The sequence below is a fragment of the Pongo abelii genome, chromosome 10 (assembly GCF_028885655.2).
Source record: "Pongo abelii isolate AG06213 chromosome 10, NHGRI_mPonAbe1-v2.0_pri, whole genome shotgun sequence".
Lineage (NCBI taxonomy): Eukaryota > Metazoa > Chordata > Mammalia > Primates > Hominidae > Pongo > Pongo abelii.
In genome coordinates, this window is record NC_071995.2 from 35,216,222 (window position 1) to 35,228,327 (window position 12,106).

Genomic DNA, 12,106 nt, shown 5'->3' on the forward strand with positions numbered 1-12,106 from the left:
GTTATTGGGACTAGTGAAACATTCAGTTCAGTATACACTGTAGATTATTTTAACCTATAAGGCTATGAAGTTATTTTATTATTCTTGGTCTGATGTTCTAATTCCTACACTTGGTTCTGACACTAATTTTTTATATAATTTTACATAAATCATTTTTTAAAAACCAGCTTCTTTTATAAAATGAAGTCAAGTAGATTATTAATAAAGATCCCTAGCCGTTCTGGAACCCCATATTTCCTTGAAACTTTCCATTTTATGTAAAGGGATGTGTGCAGCATGTATAGGAGTCAAATGTTTAACATAAACTATTGGTGGCAATTGTTGTGAAGAAAAATGGATAGCATAAATGTCTAGTCTTGTTCTACTCCCTTTAAAAACTACCCACTGTTTCTAGGGTGGGTCAGTAAGTTGCAGAGTATATATAACACGATTTAGCAGGTCAACAGGTCAGGAGCTAATTACTTGTAGATCACATCAACCTCTTGAAGACTGAATCATCTGGAGATGTGTTACAAGTGACTTAAACAGATAAGTACAGCATGGACTCAATAATAAAATGGGAGATAATGGTTAAAACAAAGCTAAGCATCACATCAGAGTAGGATCCTGACATGATTTTATTCCAGTAATGCAAATGTTCCCATCCCAGCCCTCATTCACCACTACCTCCTCTTATCATTGAGGAAACAGGCAGAGACAGAATGGAAAGGCAGTCAGCTTAATTTAAGAAACTTTCTTAAGTTCAGAAATACTGAATTAGTTTTAACCCAGAAAAAGAGCTCAATTGAGAACTCTGAGGTTTGCAACCCTAAATCCCAACTAAATTCTGATATATTCCTGCCAAAGGCAACCTGATTGAGGTACCTGAGAAATAGTTTTTCTACAAAACATGGCCAACCATGCTCAAGACAAAATTACAACACATAATTTATCTTCGGCATTCTTCAAATTATTTACCTCATCTCTTGCCCCCAGCACCTAATCCCAGAATACAGGAATTTGATGATGTCTACACAGCCTATAAAAGTCCATAAATTTAAGTGCCTACTGTGTGAAAGCCATTTGGGGGACTACAAACATAAAGGATGTATAATGCCACCAACTAAGATGTTCACGCTTATGATTTAGTAGGAAAAACAGAAGGCTGCCTTACAGATATTAACAACCAAATTTACAGGCACACCTAAAACATCCCAAATTCTAAAATATATATTTTTTTCCAAATCCTACAGGGTAATATGGCTATGAGAGTGCACTAGGAATGTCAATTTAACTAAATCCTCTGACAGCATCCACATTTTGAAAGAGTTCTCTTTGAACCTGAACAAACACTCCTCTCACTGAAGTTCATTCGGCATTGACGGGTCTCTGGTTCTTCAAGTTTTCATCTGAAAGTCTCAGTCTTTGCTATCACAACCAACGCCCCCTTCCTACACTCCAAAGTTGATGGAATGAAATGTCTTGGAATTGAGGGTTTAATTAATTCGGATCACTGGAGAGAAAGAACAGAAATAACGGGGGAAAAAATGTGTAAATTTAAGGGCTTGGAATTGGAAACGTGGGGAAACGTCGCCACCTTCTGGTAGGTGATGGAAATAAGCAGGAAAAATCCAAGCTAAGAAGCGGCTTTTTTTTTTTTTTTTTTTTTTTTTCTAAGCAGCAAGCCATACACCTCCCGCGCTGGCGAAATCCGAGATCCACCCTTTCCGGAAGTTTTAACACTTTGTGCGCCCCGGGCAATGCGATTGAGAGGGTAATCATCCGGTCCTTTATCTAAACCCGTCACTCCGGGAAACAGCGACCGGATCTTTCCGGATCCGCGCTCTCCCAACATCCTTTGCCTTCCGGTATGTGGCCCCGTCTGGCTAGTCCCGCCTAGCGCGCCCATTTCGAGCCCAAGTTTCCAGCTCGGGTTTCCGGGCTCAGAATTTTCCAGGAGTGGGTTCTTGGGCAGTGGCTGTGGGAGCAGGAATGGCGCAGCATGAGGGTTACTATTTCTCGGCCGCCTTGAGCTGTACCTTTTTAGTATCCTGCCTCCTCTTCTCCGCCTTCAGCCGGGCGCTGCGAGAGCCCTACATGGACGAGATCTTCCACCTGCCTCAGGCGCAGCGCTACTGTGAGGGCCATTTCTCTCTTTCCCAGGTGGGGTCCCCAACCTATCCCCACCCCAGGAGAGGCCTGAGAGGTCCCAACGTCCCCAGCTCCTTCTCCCATCTTTAGACTTAACTCGTTCCGTTCCACTCCCCGCCCAGCCTCAGAACATGAAAGAAACTGGGTATAGTCTTTTGTTCCTGTCGCTGAGATCTGCGAAATATTTATTAAATGAATGAATAAACAGCAGATCTGTCCCCCAGGAAGGAGTGATCTGGGAGAATACTTAATGGGGAACCGAGCGCTCCTCTTGGCAGCTGACGATATCGATCCCACTTTGTCTTTCCTTGTCTTAGGATTAAAGGCATTCGGGTGCTCCTTGGAAATACCAGAAAACTTCCCTTTAGCTCACCTGTCAAGCACCTGACTGTGCATTTTAGGGGTGGGATAGGGTGGACTGGAGGGATTTTCAGCTACCGAAAAGTCTGTTTTAGAGAAAGATCTGATCTTAAATCATGGTGCTGTGATTTACTAGTTTTGTGATCTTGGAGATGTTCTGAGTTTCAGAAATTCAGCTTACTCATCTGCAAAATGACAATAATCTTTACTATAGGCCATATTGTAACGTTAATACAGAGGGTTTGGCACAATTTCTGTCTCAGTTTATGTTAGCTGTCATCATGGAACCTGTGGTCCAAATGTTTTCCTAAACTTAGAGTCCCAAACAATGTTTCCTTTTAAAAACTGGAACATTTGCAGTTTATTTATCAAAATAAAGGCTTTTAAAGAACATTTCTTGGAAAATAGAAATAGATTTTAAGTTGTTGTTTATTGGTTGCTGCTACCTGAACCGTCACTAAGCTGGTCCGGGGGCAAAAAATAAGAAAAACTAATCCTGTTCTGCCAAGGACTGACTTAATCTTGTCATAGAATAACTTCTCAAAATTTCTGATTGTTGCTGGAGATGAGAGTTGGACTTGACATATTTGTGTCTGTCTCTTTCGTATTACCTTTTGCTTTTACTTCATTTTCTTTCGTTTTAAAGTGGGATCCCATGATTACTACATTACCTGGCTTGTACCTGGTGTCAGTTGGAGTGGTCAAACCTGCCATTTGGATCTTTGGATGGTCTGAACATGTTGTCTGCTCCATTGGGATGCTCAGATTTGTTAATCTTCTCTTCAGTGTTGGCAACTTCTATTTACTATATTTGCTTTTCCGCAAGGTACAACCCAGAAACAAGGTATGTTTCAGAATACTTAATTACAAGTTTATGTGTAGTCAGGTCCACAATTACAATGAACTAGTTTTATGAGATTTGGTGAAAAATGTCTTTAACACTTTGTAACTTTGTATTTTTGTATGTTATGTAAAGGTAAATTTAAATCCTCCATCTCCATTTTAGAATAAATTTGTATTTAAATACTTGAATAACTTATTTGTAAAATCTAAAGTAAATATTTGTTAAGTGAGTCAAACCAGTTCAATAAATACTGAGCTTATTCCATGTGCTAGGGACTGGGACTACAGAGATAAATGAGGCAGTCTTTTTCTTGTAAAACATATATATTCATTAGGGAAAACAGACTTTACCTGAGGACTTTTGATGTGGTAACAGTGCAGGCCCCGGAGGTAGATTGCCTGGGTTAGAATTCTCTCCCTGCCACTTAACCAGTTTTGTTACCGTGGGCAGGTTAACCCTTAGTGGCTCCATGTCTTCATCTATTAAATAAGAATAACAATAGAATCTGCCTTATAGAACTGTTATAAAGGAACAAAGAAACTTAATAAATGGAAGATGCTTCGAATAGTGCCAGATACATAGTAAGGGCTCAGTAAATATTAACTCTAATAATTATTTTTAACCTTAAGAGATGATTTCAGTAGTGTCAATTATGATAGAGTGGTAAACATAAGATGCTATGAGGATACAGAGAAGGAGCTGGGGAACACTTACTGCTTTTCTGGGAGGGAGGGGAGTATGTGGCATTCAGTAAGTCCTCACAGAGAAGATGGTACCAGAGCTGAGTCTTGATGAACGGATAGGGCTGTGTAGGGTGGGGAATTAATCCTGGGGAGACAAACAGCATAAGCAAAGGAAGAAAGGCATTGAACAACGAGGTGCAGGGAATTGGTCTTGGAATTACAGGATTAGAAAGTAGAGGGATGTAAGGCTAGAGAAATAGGTCATGAATGCCCTTATATGTCACAGAGAGGACTTTGAACTTTAGCATGTAATGGAGAGAACTTAATTTTAATCAAGGAAATGGCATGGTCTGATTTGGTGATTTAGATTAAGTGGAGTATACAATTCAAGAACATAAGAACACTTTGAAATTCTGAAACAGCATGTCACAAAGGCCAAAAGAAGATATATAACTTTAGACTGGCTCACTTTTCAGAAAAATACCTGTTATTTCATCATGAAAATTTCATCTTGAAAAAGTAAGTCTGGGTATGGTATATAATTACCATATGCATGTTTACATTCTCCCTTGTGTAGAGTTATGAAGGATTTCCTTAAAGGAAAGTGGTGATTATGGCTAAGTGAATCCTTACTGAAGGCACTAAAACATAAGCTTAGGGAAGTGGAGCCAGCACTGTGTTCTATTTATCTCCATAGTCCCCATAGAACTTAGTTGGTATCTTGCACTCAATAACTCCTTAACTAATCATTGCCTGATTCAAATTGTGTTAAGCTATAGAAGATTTGGCATACACATGGTCTCCAAACTGATAGGTATACATAAAAAGTACCAGGAAGTGTTCTTATAAATGTATATTGTGTTTTTGCAAAGCCAGAGATAAGATTAATATTGATTAATTTTATTTAAAGAAGGTTTGAGTAGTTGAGTAGTTTTTAAATAAATTTCTTCATTAGGCAAGCAGAAATAGCATTTTTTATCATGAAAATAATTTTATCTGTGTTTTTTCTTCCTCCAAGGTTGCCTCAAGTATCCAGAGAGTCTTGTCAACATTAACACTAGCAGTATTTCCAACACTTTATTTTTTTAACTTCCTTTATTATACAGAAGCAGGATCTATGTTTTTTACTCTTTTTGCATATTTGATGTGTCTTTATGGAAATCATAAAACTTCAGCCTTCCTTGGATTTTGTGGCTTCATGTTTCGGCAAACAAATATCATCTGGGCTGTCTTCTGTGCAGGAAATGTCATTGCACAAAAGTTAACTGAGGCTTGGAAAACTGAGCTACAAAAGAAGGAAGACAGACTTCCACCTATTAAAGGACCATTTGCAGAATTCAGAAAAATTCTTCAGTTTCTTTTGGCTTATTCCATGTCCTTTAAAAACTTGAGTATGCTTTTCTGTTTGACTTGGCCCTACATCCTTCTGGGATTTCTGTTTTGTGCTTTTGTAGTAGTTAATGGTGGAATTGTTATTGGCGATCGGAGTAGTCATGAAGCCTGTCTTCATTTTCCTCAACTGTTCTACTTTTTTTCATTTACTCTCTTTTTTTCCTTTCCTCATCTCCTGTCTCCTAGCAAAATTAAGACTTTTCTTTCCTTAGTTTGGAAACGTAGAATTCTGTTTTTTGTGGTTACCTTAGTCTCTGTGTTTTTAGTTTGGAAATTCACTTATGCTCATAAATACTTGCTAGCAGACAATAGACATTATACTTTCTATGTGTGGAAAAGAGTTTTTCAAAGATATGAAACTGTGAAATATTTGTTAGTTCCAGCCTATATATTTGCTGGTTGGAGTATAGCTGACTCATTGAAATCAAAGTCAATTTTTTGGAATTTAATGTTTTTCATATGCTTGTTCATTGTCATAGTTCCTCAGAAACTGCTGGAATTTCGTTACTTCATTTTACCTTATATCATTTATAGGCTTAACATACCTCTGCCTCCCACATCCAGACTCATTTGTGAACTGAGCTGCTATGCAGTTGTTAATTTCATAACTTTTTTCATCTTTCTGAACAAGACTTTTCAGTGGCCAAATAGTCAGGACATTCAAAGGTTTATGTGGTAATATCAGTGATATTTTGAACTGTGAAAATGGACTTAATAATTAGACCATTTCTACAAAGAACAACTGAATAGGTGGAAAACATGGAATTTCTTTTAGGTGCAGTGGTGGTCCTCAAATTACATTAGTTTTTTTATATATATTTTAAACATATGTAAGAAATTAAGTGGCAAAGAACTGAGAAAGCTTAAGACCTGCTTCAAAGGCCTGAAAAATGGGAAAATAAAATTGTTTTCAGATATCTCATATCATTCTCATAATGTTGGCCCCTTAAAAAACTTGGGAATGTTTTGTATGTACAAGTTTATTAAAACTGGGTATGCTTCATATTACTGGAACTAATTTATTCTCTTCAGAGAGAAATATTAGGTTAGTGCAAAAGTAATTGTGGTTTTTGCCATTACTTTCAATGGCAAAAACCACAATTACTTTTTTACCAACCTAATAACAATGTATTAGCAAATATTTACAAATGGTCAGGTGATATTCTTGATTGAAAAGTTGCTTAATATTTCAGTAAATATAATTTTAATTCTAAGTCAAAATAGAAATGCATAGGTAGTAAATGATAAAGTAGAGACTCATATATGCCTGTCTAGACATCAAATTGTTGGTTATTGTTTACAATCTAGAAATGATGAAGCTCTTTCACTAATTCCTAATATGAAATGTATGATGGCCAAAGACAAATTGTGTTGATTGTAATCCTTTAAAAGGGGGATTTCCTTTCTGAAATACATATTATATTAGCTTCCCAGGGCTGCCATAACAAATGACCACAAACTTGGGTGCTTACAACAATTTTCCTCACAGTCTGGAAGCCAGAAGTCTAAAATCAAAGTATCAGCAGAGTTGGTTCCTTCTGGAGGCTCTAAGGAAGAATCCATAAACAGACATTCTATATCTGTTTCCTAATACCTTGTGGCTGTCTGCAATTCTTGGAGTTCTTTGGCTTATGGACAAATCTTGTCCAAGTATTGCAGACAGCAATCTTCACTCCAGTCTCTGCCTCTGTGTTCACACGGCCTTTCCCTTTGTCTTCTCTTCATTACCTTTTCAGGACAGTGTCTTTGAATGTAGGGCCCACCCTGATCGAGGGTGATTGTGTCTGGAGACCCTTACATTATGTTTACAAAGACCCATGTTCCAAGTAATTTCGTATTCACATATTCTGAGTAGACATGTCTCTTCGTGGGATACTTTTCAGTCCATGACAGTTACTAAAGAACATTTTAGGATAATCTTCATATGATTGTTAGGAGACTACCTTTTAAAATTTTTTTATTATATATCAAATTATAGTTATATATACTTATGAGATACAAATGGCATTATGATTTTTGAATATAATGGGTGATTAAATAAAGCTAATCTATGCATCACCTCAAATATTTGACATATTTTGCGATGAAAACATTTGAAATTTACTCTCAACAGTATTGAAATGTGCAGTGCTTAATTATTAGCTGTATTCACCATGTTGTATAATAGATCTAAAAAAAGTCAAAACATACTCCTTCTGTCTAATTGAGGCTTTGTATCTTTTGATTATCATCTCCCCATTCCCACATCCCTGGCCTCTAGCAACCATCATTCTTCTCTCTACTTCTGTGAGTTTAATTGTTTTAGATTACACAAATAAGTGAGATCATGTGGTATTTGTCTTTCTGTGCTTGGCTTATTTCACTTACCATAATGTCCTCCAGGTTCATCCATATTGTTGCAAATGACACAATTTCTACCTTTTTAAAGGCTGAATAGTATTTTATTGTGTATATATGCCACATTTTCTTCATTCATCTATTGATGGACATTTAGGTTGATTGAATAACTTGGTTATTGTGACTTGTCTGCAGTGAATGTGGAGTGCAGACTTCTCTTTGACATATGGATTTCAAATCTTCTGGATAAATGCCCAGAAGTGGGATTGTTGGATCAGGAGATAATATCTTAGCTGATACCTTTTAAATAACTCTCAGTATCTTTACTGAGAGGTTAAAAAATAAGTGACTTCTGAGGTAATGTAAAGCTAAAGGTGACTAGTGTTTGATTCCATTATGTATTTAAAAAAATGTCAGAATTGAAAGTTGAGAAATCATTTGGTCTGACCTTATTTTGTAGATTAGGGAACAACTGCTGGGTTAGGATTATTTTGTGTTACTTTTTGAATTTTGTGTTTATTATTTTGAGTGTATTTTTTGGGTTGTCATTCCATTACAGGAAAGTATTATTTGGGCATGTTAAATTTGACATGTAAACTTCGAATTATGAATAGAGCATTTCTTTTAACATAATTTTATGTTTCCAAACTTTAAAAGTAGCTATAAGTGAACAAATTACTTTCCCCTCAATGTCAAATTTTGCTTCTCCGAGTTTTAAGTAATGATTCTACATTTACAAATATAAAATTGTGTGCAGGTGAAAATTACAAGTATAATTTGAATGATAAATACAGACCATTTTTTGGTTGTACTCTAGTACTCAGAAAATAGAATTGCATTAGTTATAACAGTGATTGTAGAAAAACATGTTTTACTCAGACTTTTTAAAAATTAGATGAGAGAGGACACTCAAAGAAATTATACTTTTGTCATTAATTTACTATAATGGAGAACTAAATCCGGGAAGTCAAAATTGAAAAAAGAATGTATAATTTAGGGAAAATAACTTTTTGTCTGATAATATTAATGCAAGGATTTTGTATTTAGGAATACTTCTTAGAGGAGAAGCTTCCACTCTGATCTAGTCTGGCAAAATTGAGGAAAATATTCTACCCTGTAATTAAAGAAGACTGCTCTTTGGAGGGATCACTGTTCTAGATTTTTTTTTTTTTTTTTTTTGGGAGAAGTCTCGCTCTTGTCCTCCAGGCTGGAGTGCAATGGCGTGATCTTGGCTCACTGAAACCTCCACCTCCCGGGTTCAAGCAATTCTCCTGCCTCAGCCTCCCGAGTAGCTGGGATTATAGGCGCCTGCCACCACGCCCAGCTAATTTTTCCTATTTTTAGTAGAGACGGGGTTTCACCATGTTGGCCAGGCTGGTCTCGAACTCCTGACCTCAGGTAATACACCCGCCTCGGCCTCCCAAAGTGCTGGGTTTACAGGCGTGAGCCACTGTGCCCAGCTGTTCTAGTTCATTTTTAAGTGTTGAGTCCCTGCTGTTTTAAGAGATGTTTTGGTGAAAATCTGCATTTAGAGAGAAACAGATTAATATTCCACATTTTAAATAAAATACATAAAATACAGTACTTAGCATTTTAAGAAAAGAATGTCATGTATTAAAAGGTGCTATTTTCAACTATTTATTATTTTAAAACAGGAATGCTTATCAGTACTTTTGAATTTAAGGTAAATGTCTTGATTAAATTTTCTAGCAGTTCAAAGATGGCCATTTGCTGGTGAATTTTCCAAAATAGGTAACAGATAAAATGATTATGTAAGAACTTGACACAACAGATCATTTTGCCTTTAGTTGTTCAAGAAATGATACCAAACTCAAAGTCATTCACTTGAAACAACTGAGAAGACCATTCTTAGGTGTTTAGATCCTTGCTTTTAGAAACATTCTTAGTTATATTTGTGTTTTCAAGAGTTATTGAGTGGATTTTTTTTCATGAATTTTTAAACATTAGACTTAGCCGAATTGATTAAAATAAGGTGATTATGAAAAAAATATTGCCCTGCTTGAGGGCATATGGAGCCCTACAGTTACCGTTACTAAAGTCTGTGAGTATGTCTATTTTGAAAAGTGTCATAAAAAGATCTAGTCCATAAATCGTTATAGGTTCAGTAATACATCATTTTGAACGGATTCTATCTTCTGTGAAATTCTAGAGATATGTTATCTTTAGGTGAATTAGTAAGATTTCAGGTATGCTGTGAATTTTGTACGTTTATGTTTTCCATTAATGGATAGTCAGAAATCTTTTGAACTGCGTTTGACTGTATTTAAATGATTTGGAAAGATAGTATCTCTCATTTTAAACATAGCATCTCATTTTGGCAAGATACATTATTTTAGCTGTCTGGCCTTTTCTTTGCCTTCTTAGAGTTATTTCTGAAATGTGCATAGCCAGTCATAAAATACCTTGTATAAATAGCCTAATGTAATTTATTTCTAATAAATACACAGCTTAATGAAAGCATTTCTAGTTTGAACTTAATTGCCACTTGGCTTGATATTATTTTCCTTAGAATTGTTGGGAGAGAGGAGAGAGGAAGGGATCTACCATTTTTATTTATACCACCTAAATAGTGGACTGTTATTTTGGACTCACTTTTAAATAAAATATTTATTCATATGAAGAAATACATTTTGTGTTTATTAGGTTAGCAAGCATTTATTATCTTTGAAATAATTGGAATTTCATTAAAAAGTGAAGCAAGTAAGAATTGTGATGTAAATTTGAAAATTTTTAAATGGAAATTTAAATATGACTTAGGAACCATGGGCTTGTAGAAAAAACATTTAACATGGGGGTTAAGATTTTTATATTTGGTTGTGGATCTGGGACCAATAAGGCAAGTGGTTTAGTCTTTAGTCCTCATTTCAGATGAGAATAGTATTTGTCCAAACTCTAGTCAGTGTCTGATTGGTATGTGTATAACCTTATTTTAAAAAGGATTAATCCCTGCCATGTACTCATAATATTTATAAGTATGTCATATGATAAATATTGAGTAAATATATACTGAATGAAGTTTTTAGTATAGAGTGAAGTGAATAGAAAAAATATCCATATAACCGTGGCTAATTTTAGGAAGTAAATCGTGTTTCATAATAAGAGTCATCCTAAACATTTTTCTGCGTAATTTTCTGACCCAGTGTTAAAAATTTTTATTTGCTTTAGTGAAAGTTTGTTCAACCCACAGGCCGCATGCAGCCCGGGACGGCTTTGACTGTGGCCCCAACACGAATTTGTAAACTTTCCTAAAACATGATGAGATTTTTTGTGAATTTTTTTTTTTTTTTGATCATCAGCTATCATTAGTGTTCGTGTATTTTATGTGTGGCCCAAGACAGTTCTTCCAGTATGGCCCAGGGAAGCCAAAAGATTGGCGACCCCTGCAAGCATTTAATGCTTATACATGTATTTACTTGTAAATATGTTGTTTCTTTGATAGGATATGATTTCAACATAACTACTGTTTATTTAAAATAAGAAAAATAAATAACTTTCAACCATTAAGAGGTTATAAGACTTTAAAGGGAAAGTTTCTTTAACAGGGTATAATTTCAAAATAATTGCTTTTTATTTAAAATAAGAAAAATCAGTAAACTTCAACTAATAACAGGTGAAAGAATTTAAAGGTAAAAGACATCTCAACTAATTACAAATACTTTGTTTTTTTTTAGTTGGGCTACATTTTACCACTCTAGGAATAGCTGTTAATTATTTTTTATATAGGGTATTTTTATGTATTTAATGTTGACAACTGACGTTTCCAATATACAAAAACTTGCGTAACTGAGAAAATTATAATAAAAATAGAGATTGAGAATACATTTTTAACATATATCCATGAGTCAACACTAATATTTAATATTTGGGATTTGGAAAATTATTTCTAGGGTAAGAAATTTTGTCACAATATAATATCTGTATATTGTGCTTTTTTTAAGAGAGAAGTTTTTGATGAATTGAATGTTAATTAAATTTTATCTCAGCGTATCACCATCAGACCAAAAGATACAGTATTTTTCTAACAAGGAAAAGAAAATACGTACATATATGTATTTAGATATACAAATTTGTATATATGTAATATATGTGTGTGTGTATAAGTATTAATTTCCTCTTTTTTTTTTTGTAAGAATTGAGACAGGGTGTCAGTATGTTGCATGGGCTGGTCTTGAACACCTGCCTCAAGTGATCCTCCCACCTTGGCCTACCAAAGTGCTGGAATTTACCATGAACCACTGTGCTAGCTTCCAACAAGAAAAATATTAAATATATTGGTTTTTCACAGTGAAACTTAATTCAGTTTAATTGAACCATATATGTGTGTGTACGGCATATACAA

General features: G+C 35.2%; 1 protein-coding gene across 3 annotated transcripts; it reads left to right on the forward strand.

Annotated features, from left to right (window-relative positions):
• The first annotated feature begins 1,784 nt into the window (after positions 1–1,784).
• ALG10 (ALG10 alpha-1,2-glucosyltransferase) lies at positions 1,785–10,391 on the forward strand. Of its 3 annotated transcripts, none has more exons than XM_002823094.6 (3): positions 1,785–2,142; positions 3,137–3,334; positions 5,036–10,391. In XM_002823094.6, exons 1-3 carry the CDS (start codon positions 1,972–1,974, stop codon positions 6,086–6,088), a joined length of 1,422 nt encoding a protein of 473 aa, XP_002823140.2. In that variant the 5' UTR covers positions 1,785–1,971; the 3' UTR covers positions 6,089–10,391. The 3 variants fall into 3 exon arrangements, with proteins under 3 accessions (XP_002823140.2, XP_054383071.1, XP_009245888.1); XM_054527096.2 differs by lacking the exon at positions 5,036–10,391 and adding an exon at positions 4,385–4,535 and having other exon boundaries at positions 1,823–2,142; XM_009247613.4 differs by having other exon boundaries at positions 2,032–2,116.
• Positions 10,392–12,106: the final 1,715 nt, after the last annotated feature.

Bases quoted from the DNA above. Each gene is read 5' to 3' on its own strand.
- ALG10 (XM_002823094.6), top strand. From the start codon at position 1,972: ATGGCGCAGCATGAGGGTTACTATTTCTCGGCCGCCTTGAGCTGTACC. The intron at 2,143-3,136 runs GTGGGGTCCCCA...TTCGTTTTAAAG, and splicing joins GCCATTTCTCTCTTTCCCAG to TGGGATCCCATGATTACTAC. The intron at 3,335-5,035 runs GTATGTTTCAGA...TCTTCCTCCAAG, and splicing joins AGGTACAACCCAGAAACAAG to GTTGCCTCAAGTATCCAGAG.